This window comes from Budorcas taxicolor, chromosome 10, assembly GCF_023091745.1.
Source record: "Budorcas taxicolor isolate Tak-1 chromosome 10, Takin1.1, whole genome shotgun sequence".
Lineage (NCBI taxonomy): Eukaryota > Metazoa > Chordata > Mammalia > Artiodactyla > Bovidae > Budorcas > Budorcas taxicolor.
Window position 1 is genome coordinate 10,642,966 of NC_068919.1, and position 20,179 is coordinate 10,663,144.

At 38.7% G+C, this 20,179-nt stretch overlaps 1 protein-coding gene across 4 annotated transcripts in view; it reads right to left on the bottom strand.

Annotated features, from left to right (window-relative positions):
* The window catches only part of HOMER1 (homer scaffold protein 1), a 139,038-nt gene that overhangs the window by 85,951 nt on the left and 32,908 nt on the right, over positions 1-20,179 (bottom strand). For all 4 annotated transcript variants that reach the window (XM_052646365.1, XM_052646364.1, XM_052646363.1 and 1 more), the window contains exon 2: positions 4,306-4,462. In XM_052646365.1, coding sequence (XP_052502325.1) covers positions 4,306-4,462 — 157 coding nt within the window. The remainder of the gene's footprint in view (positions 1-4,305; positions 4,463-20,179) is intronic.

Here is a 20,179-nt window from a genome sequence, read left to right on the forward strand (position 1 = left end):
TTAATCAGTGAAGAAAATTCTAAAATAATAGATGATTCTGCATTTAAAATAATTTATTAGAATTCTTAGAATAGAATGCTATTATAAATCCACTTTTTAAAAATTTAGTTTTTTTAAAATTAATACCTATGTCTCTCAATCCCATAGTTCTTTTTTTCAAGGAAGAGTAGTAGAAATGCTGGGTCGTTACTGACACATAGTGCCCTGATCCTGGCCCCTGGCCATGCCGATGTCTGCAGCAGGATTAGAAAACCTTTGCGCAAACTTCACATGCACAGTAAAAGCCCTAAGTGAGAAACCAATGGACGTTTTCTAAACAGGAGCACCTAAAAGTTTTCCCAGCTCATTGTGTTGTGCAGAAACAGAAGCGAGGGTAGAAAGAAGAAACTCATTTGTTTAGCTACATCAAATAAACTACCAGTGCTTAACCAAAAAACTACTTCTATGGGGAACTGTAGTAGTTCAATTGAGTTCAAATCAGTTCAGTCACTCAGTCGTGTCTGACTCTTTGGGAACCCATGGACTGCAGCACTCCAGGCCTCCCTGTCCATCACCAACTCCCGGAGATCACTCAGACTCATGTCCATTGAGTCGGTGATGCCATCCAACCATCTCATCCTCTGTCATCCCCTTCTCCTCCTGCCCTCAATCTTTCCCAACATCAGGATCTTTTCAAATGAGTCAGTTCTTCACATCAGGTGGCCAAAGTATTGGAGTTGCAGCTTCAGCAGTAGTCCTTCCAATGAATATTCAGGACTGATTTCCTTTAGGACGGACTGGTTGGATCTCCTTGCAGTCCAAGGGACTCTCAAGAGAGAGTTCAAAACCATCAATTCTTTGGCAATCAGCTTTCATTAGAGTCCAACTTTCACATCCATACATGACTACTGGAAAAACCATAGCTTTGACTGGACAGACCTTGGTAGGCAATGTAATGTCTCTGCTTTTTAATAAGCTGTCTAGGTTGGTCATAGCTTTTTTATCCAAGGAGCAGGTGTCTTTTAATTTGATGGCTACAATCACCATCTGCAGATATTTTGGAGCCCAAAAAAAGAAAGTCTGTCACTATTTCCATTGCTTCCCCATCTATTTGCCATGAAGTGATGGGACCAGATGCCATGATCTTAGTTTTCTGAATGTTGAGCTTTAAGCCAACTTTTTCACTCTCCTCTTTCATCAACAGGCTCTTTAGTTCTTCTTTGCTTTCTACCATAAGGGTGGTGTCATCTGCATATCTGAGGTGATTGATATTTCTCCCAGCAATCTTGATTCCCGCTTGTGCTTCATCCAGCCTGGCATTTCGCATGATGTACTCTGCATATAAGTTAAATAAGCAGGGTGACAATACACAGCCTTGATGTACTCCTTTCCAGATTTGCAACCAGTCTGTTGTTCCATGTCCAGTTCTAACTGTTGCTTCCTGACCTGCATACAGATTTCTGAGGAGGCAGGTCAGGTGATCTGGTATTCCCATCTCTTGAAGAATTTTCCACAGTTTGTGGTGATCCACACAATCAAAGACTTTGGCATAGTCAATAAAGCAGAAGTAGATGTTTTTCTGGAACTCTCTTGCTTTTTGGATGATCCAACGGATGTTGGGAATTTGATCTCTGGTTCCTCTGCCTTTTCTAAAACCAGCTTGAACATCTGGAAGTTCACAGTTCATGTACTGTTGAAGTCTGGCTTGGAGAATTTTGAGCATTACTTTGCTAGTGTGTGAGATGAGTGCAATTGTGCAGTAGTTTGAGCATTCTTTGGCATTGCCTTTCTTAGGGATTGGAATGAAAACTGACCTTTTCCAGTCCTGTGGCCACTGCTGAGTTTTCCAAATTTGCTGGCATCTTGAGTACAGCATTTTCACAGCATCATCTTTCAGGATTTGAAATAGCTCAATTGGAAGTCCATCACCTCCACTAGCTTTGTTCATAGTGATGCTTCCTAAGGCCCACTTGACTTCACATTCCAGGATGTCTGGCTCTAGGTAAGTGATCACACCATCATGATTATCTAGGTTGTGATGATCTTTTTTGTATAGTTCTTCTGTGTATTCTTGCCACCTCTTCTTAATATCTTCTGCTTCTGTTAGGTCCATACCATTTCTGTCCTTTATTGTGCCCATCTTTGCATGAAATGTTCCCTTGGTATCTCTAAATGTCTTGAAGAGATCTCTAGCCTTTCTCATTCTATTGTTTTGTTAATAGCATCAGTTTAAAAAATAACTGATAATGGAAAATGTGATAGAAAACATAACTCTGGTCTAGCAGGTAGATTTTGTTAAATGAAACAAACCAAAAAAAAAAAAAATCCTGTTTCACTGAGTTATATAAGAGCCTCATAATTACAAGCTGCAAAGTACATTCAAAAATGGAAATGACAGAAGCAATAGTTCATGCTGCTGCGGAAAGAAAAACACATGAGGATTATTTAATCACAATGGACTTGGGCCTACTATACTTTTATATACCATTTAACTGCCCTCTCTAATAACCACATCTCATCTGTTGTTTGGGCCAAGAGACAAAATACGAGTTACACAGAACTGAAGGTTCAAGTCAGGGAAAAGAAATGCTTTAACATTCTAGGGTCTGAGATTATAATATCTGTTAATCTCACTAAACAGTTACAAAATGTTGCAAAATTATTCATTAAAGAAAAGGTCACAGAAATTAATTGCTGCTATTTCCCAAGTCCTATAAATCCTGAGTAAAAATGAAAAGAGGACCAAATTATTCAAATAAATACATGGTAGTTACTTACATACAAGACAAAGTGCAAACAGCCCCTGCGGTTCTATAACCCAGTTAAGGAGATAAGGGATGAGCACACAGACAAAACAGACTGAAAAGCTGAGCATTAAATTAAACTATCTTGTATTCCCTCACACCACTACACAACATGTAATTAAAAGCCTAATAAAACTCATAGTAACAATAGCAGTGTTTGTATAGTGATTACTATATATACATTAAGGGTCTTTGCCTAAATTAATTTATTTAATCTTCACAATAATCCTATGGTGTAATGATGTAGTTTTTTATATTAATTCTTTGCTTACAGATGAGAAAACTGAGACCTGAAGACACTAAATACCTTGTTCTAGGTCACATGGTTAGGAAGTATTAAAGCAAATATTCAAACCAGATGTTCCTGCTCCAGATTCTGTGGTCTTAACTCTGCACTGCAAAAACTTCCTAGGAATGGAAAGGTCTTACGACATCAGGAAAGCTTGAAGGAGAAGGATGGAGGCCTCATCTTTTTACGGCCTATATCCAGGAATTAGTGTCTGGTATTTATTTACATCTATTACTCAAAATTCACTGAGGAAAAACTGGAATTTCTCCCTTTTTGAAGGGTACACTATCCATCAGGCACTGAGCTAACCAGGTGCTTTGCAGATACTAACTCAATCCTTACAACCACTATTGCAGTGAAGACAATGAAACGGAGAGAAGTTAACACACAATTTGTCCCAAATCAAAAACTTAGTAGATGGTGGATTTGAGATACAAACCCAGGCAGTCCATGCTCTTAAACATTTTACTCTCTGCCTCTCCTGAAAAATAAAAAGAGGTCTTGTCCATACGTTTCTCTTCTTCTGAATAATAGATGTTGACTTTATTGTTGAATACTGAATTTAATATAGAAAGACTTCCTACGACTGAGGAATTTTGAACTGCCATTAGATTATATAAGTATATCTAAAAAGACGTCTAGTTCCTCATTAGATTACATGCTCAAGAGTAGAAACTATATCTATTCCAAGCACTTAGCACAGTGCCCAACAGAACAGACATGCAAGGAGTACTTATCAAATGTACTGAAATCACATTTGTAGAATATTTTAGCCTGTAACTCAATATATGCCTGCATGCATGCGTGAGAGCCCAGTTGTGTCTGACTCTTTGCGACCCCAGGGACTGTAGCCCACCAGGCTCCTCTGTCTATGGGATTTCCCAGCAAGAATACTGGAGAGGATTGCCATTTCCTCCTCCAGGGGATTTTCCTGACCAGGGAGGGATCAAACCCATGTTGCCTGCGTCTCTTGCACTGCGGGTGGATTCCTTACCACTGAGCCGTGGGGGGAGCCCTCAACTCAATATATATATAAAGCAGTTAATCAAAGTAATTTAGTGGGTGGAAAAGTTGCTACCCTAAAATTGATCGATTTTGTTTTTTAAAAGGTAGGTTTTAAAAACTGAAAGGAAAATGTTTTATTTTACTGTAGATAAAAATCTTCTGAATAAAACTAAAGTGAATACTGTATAAAGCAAAACAGCAAGGTTATTTAAAGTAAATGGAACTTACCTTTGAGCCGTCTAAACTGATTATCCTATACACGTTTCTTGTGCTGTCATAGAAATAAGACACAGTAACCGCATGCTTGCTGGTGGGCACCCAGTTCTTCTTTGTGTTTGGGTCGATCTGGAAGACATGAGCTCGAGTGCTGAAGATGGGTTGTTCCCTGCAGGGGAGAAAACAAAATGACAGGCTGAAAGCAGCCAATTTGATTCCACTGGACAAGAGAACATGAAAGCTGTGAGGGTGATTCCTCTTAACCAAAAACTTTCACATCCTTGAAAATATAAGAAACTTTCCTTTAGGTCTGAATACTCTGGAAGTGTGCAACCATACGCTTCTTTAAAACAATTACAGTCAATCCTTATTATTTGAAGATTCTGTACCCAAGATTTTGCCTACTCCATACAGTGCCTCTGTAACCACAAAATCCTTACTTGTGGTAGTTTCTTGATCTTTTCCAGTAACCTCACATGCTCCTCCTGAGGCTGATCAAGGCAATACTCAGCCTTCTTGTCTCAGCTCTCATACTATAAACAAGTATCCTTTCTGCAACCTATTCAGCACCATGGAGTTTGCATCTTTGTGCTTTCTGTTGGTACTTGCACTGTTTCAAATGGCCCCCAAGCACAGTGCTGAGTGCTGTCTGTTCTTAGGTACAGGCAGACTGTGATGTGCCTCACGGAGAAAAAATGTTATATAAGCTTTGTTCAGGCATGAGTGCTTTCAGCCACGGGTTAATGGTAATGAATCAATAATATATATTAAATAGGGTGTCTTTAAATAGAAACATAATCATTAAAGTAAAATTTAAAAAAAAGGAACATAATCAAACAAGGTTATTGATTGGCTGATGAAAACGTGACCTGAGGCTCACAGGAATCTAACCCTGTGTCTCCCTCAGGACGATGGCTCAATATCACTAATTCAGTGTTTGTGGTGCCTTTGTAGAACAAAACCACTACAAATAGAACTGATGATGTGCTATTAAAATACAAGTATCTTGTGTTTGGGAACACATGTAAGAATTAAAGATTTTAAAATTTAAAAAAAAAAGAGAGAAAAAAAATAAATAAAATAAATAAAATAAAATACAAGTATCTTATACGTGGCTATCACTAAGCTAAAAGTTTTTACCCATTTAAAATTACCTAATTCTGGGGAGGAATTTACTGGGAAAGTTTACACTCAATATAATCTCTACTACACTGAAAAATACAAGGAAAACAAAGTAATCCATCATCACAGTATCTTTTAGCTAGATCAAGTCAGGCCTTAAATAGAGGTTTCTATAATTATAATTTCAAGAACCAAAACTATTCAAAAATATATATTCAAAATATGATCATTACATATTTCTTTTACAGTCTGAAAAAACAAGCATAAAAAAAAACTGCATGTAATAGAACCATTATAAAGCAAAATTTTCCAAGTTCTCAGTAAAAATTCTCTTGTAACAAGCACTGACCAAAATTCTGGGGGAGTCCAATTGTTTCTTTCATTTACATAACACTTTTCTTTCCTGAAACAGCTTAACGTCCTAAGGAGAATTTTAACTGGTACTATGTAAAGTTAAAATTAAGTATGTTTAAATTTTTTCATTTTAAAGAATTTTTTTTTTAATTCCAATTTTAAATTTAAAGACGTGAAAAGAGAGGATGGAAAACAGTGAAATTAGAAAACAGGCAAGGCAAATTTTGGTCTTTGGCAAAATGACTCTTCGGATTAGTAATAATGGGCTGGGTGTTACATATGCCTCCTGTGATTTACTTTAGCCCTTAGAGAGCTGTTATGAAAGGGAGGTACCTTTCCTGTACGTAGCCAGGCTCTTCCCAGTTTTATTTCTGGAAACCTCTACAACAACTGTTCTCATGAAAGAATCACTTCTGAAAGGAAGTGAGTGATACATTTTATGCCTCTCCCTAAAAAAATGAAGCAGGAAGTCATCACTTCTGGCTTAACTGCCATTATACACAGGTTCATTTGAGAAATAATTATGAATGATCTGGCAACGCGCTACTCCCACTGCAGTCTTCCAAACTAGGAGTAGGTCTTCCTCACTCCCTTTCCCATCCTCAAAATCTGTGACTTTCACAGCAAGGCTTATGCTACATTTGGGTTGCCATCCAGCAGTCCTGCAACCTCTGATTTTCTTTTCTCATCTTGTAATTAAAGTTTAGAGAATGCTACTAGTTTTGATTCATAGAGAAATTCATTCACACAGAATTCTATTTATTAAGTCACATAAAGAAGGGAAATAGGCCACTTGTTCTTACTGACTTGATAATTCTTTTAGGGGTAAATTTCTAGATAGTGTAGACTGATATAAGCCTGTTTTCTAATACATGTATTTTCCAAAAATGTAAAACTGTTAAGATGATGATATTGCTTTTGCAAGCCTTATATGACTAATCATCAAATCCTTATTCAACAGAAATGCAGTTTGAGTCCAATAAATACTTTCACACTATATTAATTCACACAGTGCAATTAATCTGCACAATTATTCCACTCAATTTAATCCCATTCCGAATAAAAGCCTTTAGGGTAAACTAGATATTTTTACAAGCAAATGACATCTGACATCAACTAAACACACTGCTTTCTTCAATTCTTCTCTGATTTCTTAAAGAAAGTTATAGTTCAAGATTTCTGTGGTCAGAAGCCTAGCCATCATTATCTGGATGATAAAGACTAGGAAAATAAGTTTATAGCTGATAAACAGTGAAGAGAATTTCAAGAAGTAATGAGGGTGATACCACATGTATCAGGGCATACAAATAGGTGATACACACTTTTAGTGAATATCTAACACATGCATAAAACAGAGAGAGAGAGAGATGGTCTTTGCCTTTGACATGTTCAACCTGGTGTGGGAAGACAGATATGTTAAACAAATAAATACTCTTCAGCATGACAGAGACTCTGAAAATAAGTGGGTAAGGGCTACTATGGAGAAGCTGATGCCTAAGAAGAGCCTGAAACCACGGCACAGTATCTCAGCTTGTGTAGCATGACCCTCAGTGAGTGTGAGTAACTTTGAAGAATGAGGCTAGAGATAGAGAAATCAGTTCATGAGGGTACCTGCTGGGAACTACTGAGACATGTAAATAGGGAACAGCTTTGCATTTTAGAACAGTAAATTCAGTAGCACCGAAGACAGTGGGTTGGCAGAAGCAGAAGATATTAAGAAGAGTGGCAAGAACACACGGAAGAACTATACAAAAAAGATCATCACAACCCAGATAATCACAATGGTGTGATCACTTAACCTAGAGCCAGACATCCTGGAATGCGAAGTCAAGTGGGCCTTAGGAAGCATCACTACGAACAAAGCTAGTGGAGGTGATGGAATTCCAGTTGAGCTATTTCAAATCCTGAAAGATGATGCTGTGAAAGTGCTGTACTCAAGATGCCAGCAAATTCGGAAAACTCAGCAGTGGCCACAGGACTGGAAAAGGTCAGTTTTCATTCCAATCCCTAAGAAAGGCAATGCCAAAGAATGCTCAAACTACTGCACAATTGCACTCATCTCACACACTAGTAAAGTAATGCTCAAAATTCCCCAAGCCAGTCTTCAACAGTACGTGAACCGTGAACTTCCAGATGTTCAAGCTGGTTTTAGAAAAGGCAGAGGAACCAGAGATTAAATTGCCAACATCTGTTGGATCATCCAAAAAGCAAGAGAGTTCCAGAAAAACATCTATTTCTGCTTTATTGACTATGCCAAAGCCTTTGATTGTGTGGATCACCACAAACTGTGGAAAATTCTTCAAGAGATGGGAATACCAGATCACCTGACCTGCCTCCTCAGAAATCTGTATGCAGGTCAGGAAGCAACAGTTAGAACTGGACATGGAACAACAGACTGGTTGCAAATCAGGAAAGGAGTACATCAAACTTGTATACTGACACCCTGCTTATTTAACTTATATGCAGAGTACATCATGCGAAATGCCAGGCTAGATGAAGCACAAGATGGAATCAAGATTGCTGGGAGAAATACCTCAGATATGCAGATGACACCACCCTTATGGCAGAAAGTGAAGAACTAAAGAGCCTCTTGATGAAAGAAGAGAGTGAAAAAGTTGGCTTAAAACTCAACATTCAGAAAACTAAGATCATGGCATCTGGTCCAATCACTTCATGGCAAATAGATGGGGAAGCAATGGAAATAGTGACAGACTTTCTTTGGGGGGGGCCTCCAAAATCACTGCAGATGGTGATTGTAGCCATGAAATTAAAAGACACCTGCTCCTTGGATAAAAAGCTATGACCAACCTAGACAGCTTATTAAAAAGCAGAGACATTACTTTGCCAACAAAGGTCCGTCTAGTCAAGGCTATGGTTTTTCCAGTGGTCATGTATGGATGTGAGAGTTGGACTATAAAGAAAGCTGATCGCCAAAGAATTGATGCTTTTGAACTGTGGTGTTGGAGAAGAAGACTCTTGAGAGTTCCTTGGAATGCAAGGAAATCCAACCAGTCCATCCTAAAGGAAACCAGTCCTGAATATTGGAAGGACTACTGCTGAAGATGAAACTTCAATACTTTGGCCACCTGATGTGAAGAACTGACTCATTTGAAAAGACCCTGATGTTGGGAAAGTTTGAGGGCAGGAAGAGAATGGGACGACAGAGGATGAGATGGTTGGATGGCATCACCGACTCAATGGACATGAGTCTGAGTAATCTCCGGGAGTTGGTGATGGACAGGGAGGCCTGGAATGCTGCAGTCCATGGGTTCACAAAGAGTCAGACAGGACTGAACTACTGAACTGAACTGAACATTGGACATAGGGATGCTAGTCAGAACCTTACAAAGGATCCCAAGTATTAAAAAAATAATAATAAAAAGGATAGGAGGTTAGGGACTGGAATGAAGACATGAAAAGGGATTAAAGGTAAGTTAAGAAAGTAGAAACAGTTTGATTAAGTAACAGTTTGTAAGTAGGGCAGTGGTTCATCAAACTGGGGTGAGCTGTCTCTCAGGGGACATTTCTCAAAGTCTGGAGACATTCTGTACAGTTACAGCTGAGGAAGACTGCTACTGGCTTCTAATGGGAAGAAGCCAGGGATGTTGCTAAATATTGATAATGCAGAGGACAGCCCCCTACAACAAAAAACTATCCAGCCAAAAATGTCAACAGTGCCAAGGTTAAGAAATTGTCCCCTGGGTTCCTGGTCTGGGTAACTGAAAAGAAGACAGTGCCACTAGGCAAGATGGTAAACAGAAAATACAGTCAGGAACTGGGGGTTGGTTGATGAGGGAAAGATGAGCTCTCAGTTTGGACCAAGTTCAAATGCGTACAGGGTTTGCATGTAAAACTATCAGGAAGGGAACTTAAAATGTTACTTTCGGGCTCAACAGAGAAAACCAGGCTGGAGTGAAAAGTTTTGAGAATCATTAAGAGAGATTATCACTAGTCTATTTAAGACATATATCAATATTAAGCACGTGGATAAATTTCATTTTAGAGAAAAGCTGCAGACAGCAGTAGAGAAGCTATACCTGAAATTTCAAAGCTCTTATCTCTTAAAGCATCTGAAAAGCACTTGACACAGATTATCCCAAGTGCTCAAGTGGTAATACTTTTTCAAATAAACTGGATGGCACTTGTAAATAAAGGTTAGACACACTATTTCCTTAATAACAATTCACACAAAACCAACTGCATCAAATACCAGCATTTTCCAAAGTATGGTCTATGGAACAAAAGTCCTAGCACTGAGTGTTCCATGTTTAAATAAGTACTGCAAACACTGTGTGTGTCCCACTCGGAAACATTTATAAAGCATGTTAATATAAAGTTCTGAGAAGTCCTGCAGTAAAGAAATCCATTTAACCCTGAATAATCAACCCAGCATGCAGCAAAGTGATCTAACCCCAGAATTCTTCATGGAGCACAGTAACATCTCATAGGACTTAGATTATAACTACAATATGAGAATGGAAAGATAAACTTTGGGGTAAATACATCTCACCGAAAGCCAATTAATATATTCTACCATCTTTATTGACATTACTGTTACCAGAATACACATATACAGCATAACACAAAATCGAGGCCTTTAGTCTTTACTACAGTATGATTTGTTAAACAGATACAAACACCACAGAGTAACTCTCCTAAGAAATTAAATATTAATCTAAAAATCTTTAAAAGCAAATAAGTTTTGGCAGGGAATGCTTTAAATGAGCTTAGAGAAACAAAACTAAACACAGACACAGAGAGAGAGACACACACACATTTGAATCTTAGAGAATCGTCTGCTGCGTAATTTCTTCCATCAATAGTTCACGACCCGTTAAAAGAGGTTACGTGAGTATTTTCCGGAAGGTCATAAAATAATTCTAAAAGTTGGTATAATATAATATATATTATAGAATTCTGGAGATCCTGGGCTTCCCTGATGGCCCGGGGGTAAAGAATCCGCCTGCCAATGCAGGAGACATGAGTTTGCTATCTGGTTGGGGAGGATCGCACAGGCCATGGAGCAGCCAACCCACGCGCCACAGCTCTTGAGCCTGCGCTCTCGAGTCCAGGAGCCACAGCTGCTGAGCTCCTGCGCTGCCGTTCCTGAAGCCCGCGGGCCTAGAGCCTGTGATCCGCAAGAGAACCCATGGCAGTGAGAAGCCCTCCCGCTGCAGCCACAACTGGAGAAACGCTCGCAGAGCAAAGACGACCCGGCACAGCCAAGAATAGGTAAATAAAAAGCTTTAAAAAAGAATTCTGAATGTCGTCATCATGGGCTAAAATTCTGTAAAGTACTACATACAGGAATGAACTCTACAATTTGATATGGATGTCGAAAACTAGAGGAATGTAAAGACTAGATGGCCCTGAGGACAATGTAGTAAAATCGGAATTTTGTTTCAGAAATAAAGTTTATTTAAACTCATAAAAATTAACATAAACAATTATTGCATTTAACTCTTAGGCATCTATCTGTATGATAAGAAAGGAAGATCATGGAAAAACTGAAGCAAAACAAAAAAACTATTTGCCAAGAGAAATAAAAGTTCTAGATCCAGGAATACAACAAAAAGCTAACATTTGTCATTTGGATAGCTTTAGTTGAAAAATCAACCATGATTTTTTTTTTTTTAATTACTACTGAAGTTTATACTATTGCAAATATTAAGTGATTGCCCAATGGACTTTTGTTCTAAGGAAGTGTAAAAGTATGGGTCCAATAAATACAACCAAGCTCAAGGGAATAGAGAGTAATTATACATTTCCTAGTCTTCTTTTAATACCTAGCTTACAAATATCCTTTCCAGAAATGTAAGTACAATTACATATTGTAGCAAAGTGGACATAAAGAAAGTTATGATTTCAAACAGTTCCCAGACTTTCTACTTAATTTTCCAGAAGAAGGTAGCCTGGCAGAGATGTAAGAAACAAGGTAGATGATACCCTCCATGAAGACTTTGACATCACAGACGCTGCTGGCTAACCATCCACCAACTGTTCCTCCTGGCTTCTTCCCAGCGCACCTCAGATGGTGCTCCCTATGCTCCTCCACACATCTGTGAGCTTCACTAAGAGCATCAATGCAACTCCATCCTCCTTGCCAGAAGGCTGCTTAGGAACATACCTCTGAAGTAGTTCTGGATAATGAGATAACCAGGGAAAACTTGCTGGAAGCTTCTGGGTACACCCACAAAAAGATACACACCTCAGAAGGGATGTTCTCTTGAATAACATTGCATTTGCGGTGACACCCAGCCTTGAAGAGTCATTTTAGGACCTTGAGGGCAGCTAGTGCTGTGCTAAGTAGCTCAGTCGTGTCTGACTCTTTGTGACCCCGAGGGATGTAGCCCGGCAGGCTCCTCTGTCCATGGGATTCTCCGGGCAAGAGTACTAGAGTGGGTTGCCATTTCCTTCTCCAGGGGATCTTCCAGACCCAGGGCTCGAACTCACACCTCTTGTGTTTCCTGCATTGGCAGGTGGGTTCTTTACCATGAGTGCCACCCGGAAGCCTGAGGGCAGCTAACCTGAGAAGAAAGCCAACATCGTGAAGTAGAGTAGATGGAAAAACCAAGAATCTGGCTCCTTGATTATGTTATTGACTCAATGAATCAGCCTCTAGGCTTTTTATGTGATAAAAGAAGCTTCCTAGTTATTCCAGGCAATTGTCATTTAAAAAATTACACAAATGGTAATTGAAGAAAGAGGTTTACATATAGTAAACTCTGAAGCAATATGCTCCCCCATAGAATGTGACTGGTGGTCTTCCAGTTCTCCTGGCTGTCTAGCTACACACTGGTCATTCATTAACTTTGCAACACAGACCCACAGTACACACAATTACATTTTTAGGGCCCCATTTAATACTGTAGAGGTAATCAATGGAAGCATTTATAGGACGGACTGAGATGGGTGGGAGAAATATGGAAATCATAAAAGTTCATTATTAATTGACTTTCTGCTATAAGGATTTAGTGTCGAAATCTTTTAATCAAGAAATAGCAGTATAACAGCAGAGTAGAGCTACACAGGCCACTACCAAGAGAAATAAAAATCAGAATTTGTAAAAGCAGCTGCCCATGGGGATGAAGGAAGAGATGAGAAAGGAAACTAGTACTCATCTCTACAAACTTTTAAGTGCTATTTAACGTTTAAAACTTGTAACGTACTGGGCTAACAGACCTTCTTAAGTGGAGGAAGCTACACTTACATCTCAGTTAACACTAAGGGACCACTACTGAAGACCACCAAAGGATCACAGAATAAGTGACAGTTTTTAGCTTGGAACTCAACCAACAGTACATGTACGAAAGCATTCTTATTATTCATAAAGAGAATAAAGGAAGAGTAGGGGAGGAGCAGAAATCCAAAGGGGCCTGACTGTGGGTCTGGGAGTGTTGAAGGAATGTCCACTTCCCTCATTCATTGGAAGTAAATACACCAGAAGTAAGACAAAGAACATTCCATCTTTAGATTGATTTTTGGAATTTGAAATGGAAGGAAAAGCTGTACAATACTTGCTAAGGCCAAAAGGATATGGGCAAGGAGTCGTTGGACGCTAATGACTATTTAACTTCAAATGTAATGCCTAAAGAATTCAGTTTCAGCACAGTATGTCTTCAGACAAGCTGGAGCTCAAGCACTGGAACTTCCTCAGAAGCACTGTCCTATACTAGTTAATAATATAAACTGTAATTCCACTGGATTGTCAGGTAATTGGTTTAAACCCTCTCCAACCCCTCCACCCAGTTCTACTCCCCACAACACAATGCCTCTAAGAGAAATCTTACTGCTAAAAGAGCTATGTTGACGCTGCTCAAAGATTATGACTGCATAGTACCAACTATGTGTTTCTATTATCATGTTATGTAGCAGGTGATTACTTATCCATTTTTAATTTTCTTTAAAAAACAAGCACCGCAGACTTACTCTGAAGTAAAGCAGTTTATTCCAATGGCTGCCTGCACACAGTTGCACCACAACAGCGCCATCTAGTGATGCACCCGAAACAAGGCCGCTGTGGTTTTTTTTTTTCAGGGCTTCCCTGGCGGCTCAGATGGTAAAGCTAAAGCGTCTGCCTGCAATGAGGAAGACCTGGGTTCGATCCCTGGGTCGGGAAGATCCCCTGGAGAAGGAGATGGCAACCCACTCCAGTATTCGCGCCTGGAGAATCCCATGGACAGAGGAGTCTGCTGGGCTACAGTCCACGGGGTCGCAAAGAGTCGGACACGACCAAGTGATTTCACTTTCACGTGTTTTTTTAAACTTCTAAGTTTACTACACAGCAAATACAAAATTGTAAAGGACATTGCTATAACATAAGTATACTGACTTAAAATGTGACACCAATGACTACAAAATGGCTTTTCGGGAAGAATTTTTTTTTTAAGTGTATGATCTGAATTCCTTGGTCTTTGAACTGGTTAAGTACACATTCAAATAAAAGATTTTTTAAGAAAATCATTGTTATCATAAAAATTGTGCATCAGAAATATTTTCATGACATAAAGTATTTGATTTAATTAGCATATCTAAAGAAACTATAATCAAAGTAACATTTTCAATTAAGAGTTTAAGATTACTAAATTATAAAATTATACTTCAATAGTAACAACACTGTTTTATACTCACACACCACTATCATTTTAAGAGGTTTTGTTTTTAATTAATCTCAGCCCTTAAGCCACAGCACTAGTTATTAAAAGATTATAGTACTTATTTTCCTTAGGCACTTCAACCAGTAGCTACATTTAAAAGATCAAAAGTATATGCTCAAATTCATAGGAAAGAGCGAATAAACCCACTCAATCTATATATTTAAGCAACAGTTTCAGTACTCAAAGAACCTTGCTATTTATTAAATAACTTCCAAGTGACATCATCTCTGTCCTACTTGCCCATTTAAAATCCTATTCATGTCAGATAAAATACTTGGCATTTTAAAATATATGGTAACTCAATTACATTTAAGAGTGGCACTGTACTTTCAATTACACAAGACTTTAAATATTCTTCTTTCCCCAGATGCTTTCCACTAAATAATGGTATATTCTGAGAACCCACAGTATACACCAGGGAAATCTGAGGAAATAGCCTCTTGTTAATGAGAATTTAATTCTTGTTAATACATGTGGCCCATTCCTAAAAACTCAAAACAAGTAATTTTCTAGTAGACATTCAAATTGAATGTTTATATTTTTGTACCAAATTGTTTCTGACATACTTCAAAATGGAGGAGTGAGGAGCAGAGTAGCCATGTTTATTAGTCAAACTTTTAACTGGGGAGTCATTAAAAATTTTTCCTGGCTTATCATCAAAAAATGATTTTAACATATAAAACATGTTTAATGTTGAACTAGAGGTCCAAAGAAACAACAGAGTTGTCTTCTCAAATACGTTACACTCCTCAAATACGTGCTTTCCAGACAGTAAATGCCCCCAGTCCATTCCCACTCTATTTCTCTCTGCATCTCTCATTCCAACAGCCCTCAGGCTGGAGAGTGCCTCTCACTTTCAGCTGATCGTTTCCTCTAGTCACAGCTAATAATTAGATTTATCTCCTTTCTGAGTGGTCCTCAAGGGGTTCGGCTACAAATCTACCAGTGAGCAGCATCCAGCGTTGTATGCACGGGGGCCGCCCATTCCCAGGCTCTCAGGACACTCTAGCTTTGTATTATTTTATTTTTCAATTGAAAAAGGCTGTATTAAATATAACTAAAAGTGATTTATGTTTCCAATTTTTGTCAGCTTGTCAGGTAACAAAAATTATAGGCAAAATTCTTTCAGATGCTATGTCCCAGTTTGGGGTTTTGCAAATAACAGTCCCTGTAACGATGTGATGTTTTGCTCAAATGCATTAGATCTATTTCACAACAATGGTGTAACAGTTCAGCCGTAATGGTATCACAAAAGCCCAAACAAATACGTTCGCTTTTCACTGACCAAAAATTTGATTCAGCAATACAATAAGCTATATTTGGCTGGTTGGTTGTTTACTACTTAGCTTTTCTGAAAATGAATTTACTAGAGGTAAATTCGGAGAAGGCAAAGGCACCCCACTTCAGTACTCTTGCCTGGAAAATCCCATGGACGGAGGAGCCTGGTAGGATGCAGTCCATGGGGTCGCTAAGAGTCGGACCCAACGGAGCGACTTCACTTTCACTTCTCACTTTCATGCATTGGAGAAGGAAATGGCAACCCACTCCAGGATTCTTGCCTGGGGAATCCCAGGGATGGGGGAGCCTGGTGGGCTGCTGTCTATGGGGTCGCACAGAGTCGGACACGACTGAAGCGACTTAGCAGCGGAGGTAAATTACTAGAGGCAGCTGACTTTTGGACTACCTACAAGAGATAATCACTAGAGACAGAAGAGAAGCTGACATACATTATGTACGCAGAGCTTATGAGAAAACACTGGGTTACAACTCAGAGGGTTATGATCAATTTAATGGGTATTTTAAAAATGACTAAAAACGTAAAATATCAGAGTATATCACACTCGGTAAGGGTATGCACATTGTTTCATGAAATTCTGGCTACATATTTATATTAATTTGTCACAAAGTAGGACTTTTTTAAAAATTGTGGATCATGGTCAAAAAGTTTTTTAGAACTTAGATCAAAAAATGTTTTTATTCAATGTTCATGAAAACCCTGTGAAGCAGGTATACAACACCCATTTCACAGTACAAAAGCAGAGGTCCTAAGTGACTTCTCCAAAGTCACACAGCTAGGAAATGATATGAAGAAGCATATTTTTTAAACTGCAAGCGGAAATGAAGGTCAACCTCATTAGAAACTGAAGAACTGCAAATTCAAACCACGAGTTATCATTTTTTCACCTGTCAAAACAGGAAACCCTTTTTTTTTTAATGAAAAAGTTCAGCAATAGAGTTTAGGGAAATTTGATACTTTCAGAAGCAGCTGGTGGGAGTATAAATTAGTAAAGTCTTCCCAAAAACACTTTGACAGTGCATGTCAGAAGCTTTAAATTTTTGTGCATATCCTTTGACAGAGCAATTCCATTCTAGGAATTTACCTTAAGGAAATAATCATTAATGTATATATATATATATATGCAGAGATTTAGCTATAGGGATGTATCACCACACTGTTTACAAGCAAAGATTACGTCCAATGATGTAAGATCAAATAAATCATGGTGTGTGAAGTGTTCAGTTGCTCAGTTGTGTTGACTCTCTGTGACCCTATGGACATGGTCCATACAATGGACCATATAATGGATCCATATAATGGAATCCTATGTAGCTATTAAAAAACAAAGTTGTTGAATATTCAATGACATACGGTGTCCAGTATAGTAAATAAAAAGTTTATATATAACATTGACACAGTATGATTCAATTTTTAAAAATTTATCTACATTTGAACCTTGTACAACATGGGGTTTAGGGACACCAATTCTCTGGACAGCCAAAAATTCAACTACAACTTTACAGTTGACCCTCCGTATCTGTGGAGTCAACCAACCTTTCATTGTGCAGTACTGTAGCATGTATTTAGTGAAAAAAAAATCCACGCAACTTAATCCTCACAATTCAAACCTGTGTTGTTCAAGGGTCAACTACATATGCACAGAAAAAATATCCATAGAGGATATACTTATATTTAGCCTTGTCCTGCCTTCCCTTCTCCGGATACATAAACCAGAGTGATCCTTCCAAAAATCTAAGCTAGTATTAAAATATTTCAGGGGAAAAAAAGGAAAAGGTTGAGAGGTCAGGACAAACCAAGTGAAGACAAAATGAGATGGCAGCTGAATTGGGTATGAAAATGGTGGTACGGGAGACTGTACCATTTTCTACTTTTTTTTGGTATCTCTACAACATTTCATAATGTAGAATTTTAAAGTAATAAAACCTAAGTCAGATGAGTCATTGCTCAAAACCCTCCAGTGGCTTCCCATCTCAGAGGAAAAGCCAAAGTCCTGACAAGGTCTAACGCCCTTCCATCGGTGTGTCCCCGCCCCGGCTGCATTACGACCCCCTGACCCCAAGCCCTAGACTCAGCGGTCTGGTGGGCAGCCCCACTTCCAAGCTGACCCTCCCGTGGAATCACATCTCAGGTCAGGAGGAAGCACACTCAGTACGGTGCCTGCTCCCTCTCCAACCTGTCAGTAGCTTACTGGTTTTTGTTCCAGCCACAGTGGGCCTCCTTGCTTCTTACACGAGGCCAAGCACCTCTTCCGTCGGGGTCTTTGCCTGAAGTAGTCTTTCCCCTCAGATCTAGCAGCTTCCTTGGCCTCCTTCTGGTGCTTACTCAAGTGTTCCTTTCTCAGTGAGACCTTCCTGGTTGCTCTGTGTAAACACTGTGGCCCTTCCTCTCCTCTCGCAGGACTCCCCATCCCCCTTCTTCACTGTACCCCACAGCATTTATCACCATCTAACGTGCAACGTATTTTCTTATTTATTATCCCTCTCCCCCAGCTAAAGTGTTATTTCCTTAAGGGCAAGGAGTTTACCGTTTTTTATCAGGGCTGTGTTCCCAGCAACTCAAATACCTGGCACATATTAGGCACTCAGAAAATACTTAATAAATGAATAAATGATTATATATCAAGACATTTAGACTTGGTGGTGGGATTACAAATGACATTTTTTTATCACAACTTTTCAATATGTGAACACGTACTATGTTTATAATTAGGAAAAATTTAAGCAAATACTTTTAATGCAATGTACTTTCTTGCTGTAAAAAAGCGCAGCTAGTGGAATGTTGTCTTAGTGATTACATAAACAAATACGCATGTAAACATTCACTGAGTTCTAGAGTTGTGCACTTTACTGAACAGAAGCCTTAAACTTTTTTTTTAAAAAAAGTGAATGACAGTTTACAGTTAAAAGTATTACATTCATGTCAATGTATGGCAAAACCAATACAGTATTGTAAAGTAAAATAAAGTAAAAATTAAAATTAAAATAAATAAATAAATAAAAAAGTATTATAGCCAAAGTGATAATGGAGTCATGTAGCAAACAGATTTGAGGACACTCTTGCCTACAGAATACTTCTTACAAATCATCCACAGATTTCCACTGATGTAAATGTTTTTCCATCAAATAGTTCTGCTCAGAATTCTCTTTATGGTGTGTAAAAATACCTAGAGTTATCCTGTACAACGATAACCTAAAACTATTTGTGCATCTTTAATTGTGAACCAGCAAGCTTGTCCTAAGAAATCCTGTAGAATATCAACTCTAAGAAAGCCAGTCGTCTAAGGCTAGGGACAGTTCCCTAACTGGTTCTCCAGCTAACACAGCATAGAAGATGATGGATTAACTAAACACTAAGTCAACTACTGGGCTTCTCTGGTGGCTCAGTGGTAAAGAATCTGCCTGCCAATGCATGAGACACGCGTTCGATCCCTGGGTCAGGAGAATCCCCTGGAGAAGGAACCAGCAACTCACCCCAGTATTCTTGCCTGGGAAATCCCATGGACAGACGAGCCTGGTGGGCTACAGTCCACAGGGTCACAAAAGAGTCCGCCACGACTAGTGACTAAAAGTACAAATATTAGCTGAACCAATCAGTAAAAGAAAAGTATCAATCCTACTAAAGCCTTTGTGTTTGGCAGACATTCTACGCTAAGTGGATAATACCAGAATTCCAATTAAGGTTGCCTCAGCCAACTAGTCAGTGACCACTTAGGAAGCAGTTATCTTCAATTCGTCTATAAATGTCATACCTTGGTTCTCGACAAAGTGGTAAAATCTACTCCTAAATCTTTCCTACTCAAAAACAGCCTCTCATCATGTGAAAAAGAGCTCTAGAGTCTCAATCAAATGCTCTCTTGAGACATTTGAGAAAAACAAGTTAGTCTTACTTCTCAAAAAGAGAACAGTGCCATTAACAGCAAGGGTATTGCAAACAGCATATGAGCACAGCACAGCATCGTATGACAATTTTACATCATGATAATAAAAAGAAATTGCTTCAGAAATAAATATGACTAGACCATGGAGGAAAATGCAAATTTTCTATGAATTTATAAGCTAAGACATAACACTTAAAAAAAAAATCACAGCTTCCTATCCCCAGCATCCTAAATGCATTCATTCTCTTCTACTATTTTCTACTTTGGCAGAAGCATCAAAAGTATTTAAGAATTCTGCTAACTATCATAAATTATTTAAGACTAAACCTTCCCTCCCCTCTGTATTATTAATCAGTCGGAAAGCAAATTTCTGCTTATAACAATTGCTTAGAAGAATGCCTTCACTGGATTAAGATTTAAGGTTGTGCCCTGACTCTCTCAGCAGATTAACAATAATTGGATCCCTATAATATTATTTCGTATGACACTGCTAGGGAAAAACCTGCCTGCTTGTTGTGACGCCCAAGCAAGACTACAACTCGCCTGCTGAAGCCCAGCCACGTTCTCTCTTCCACT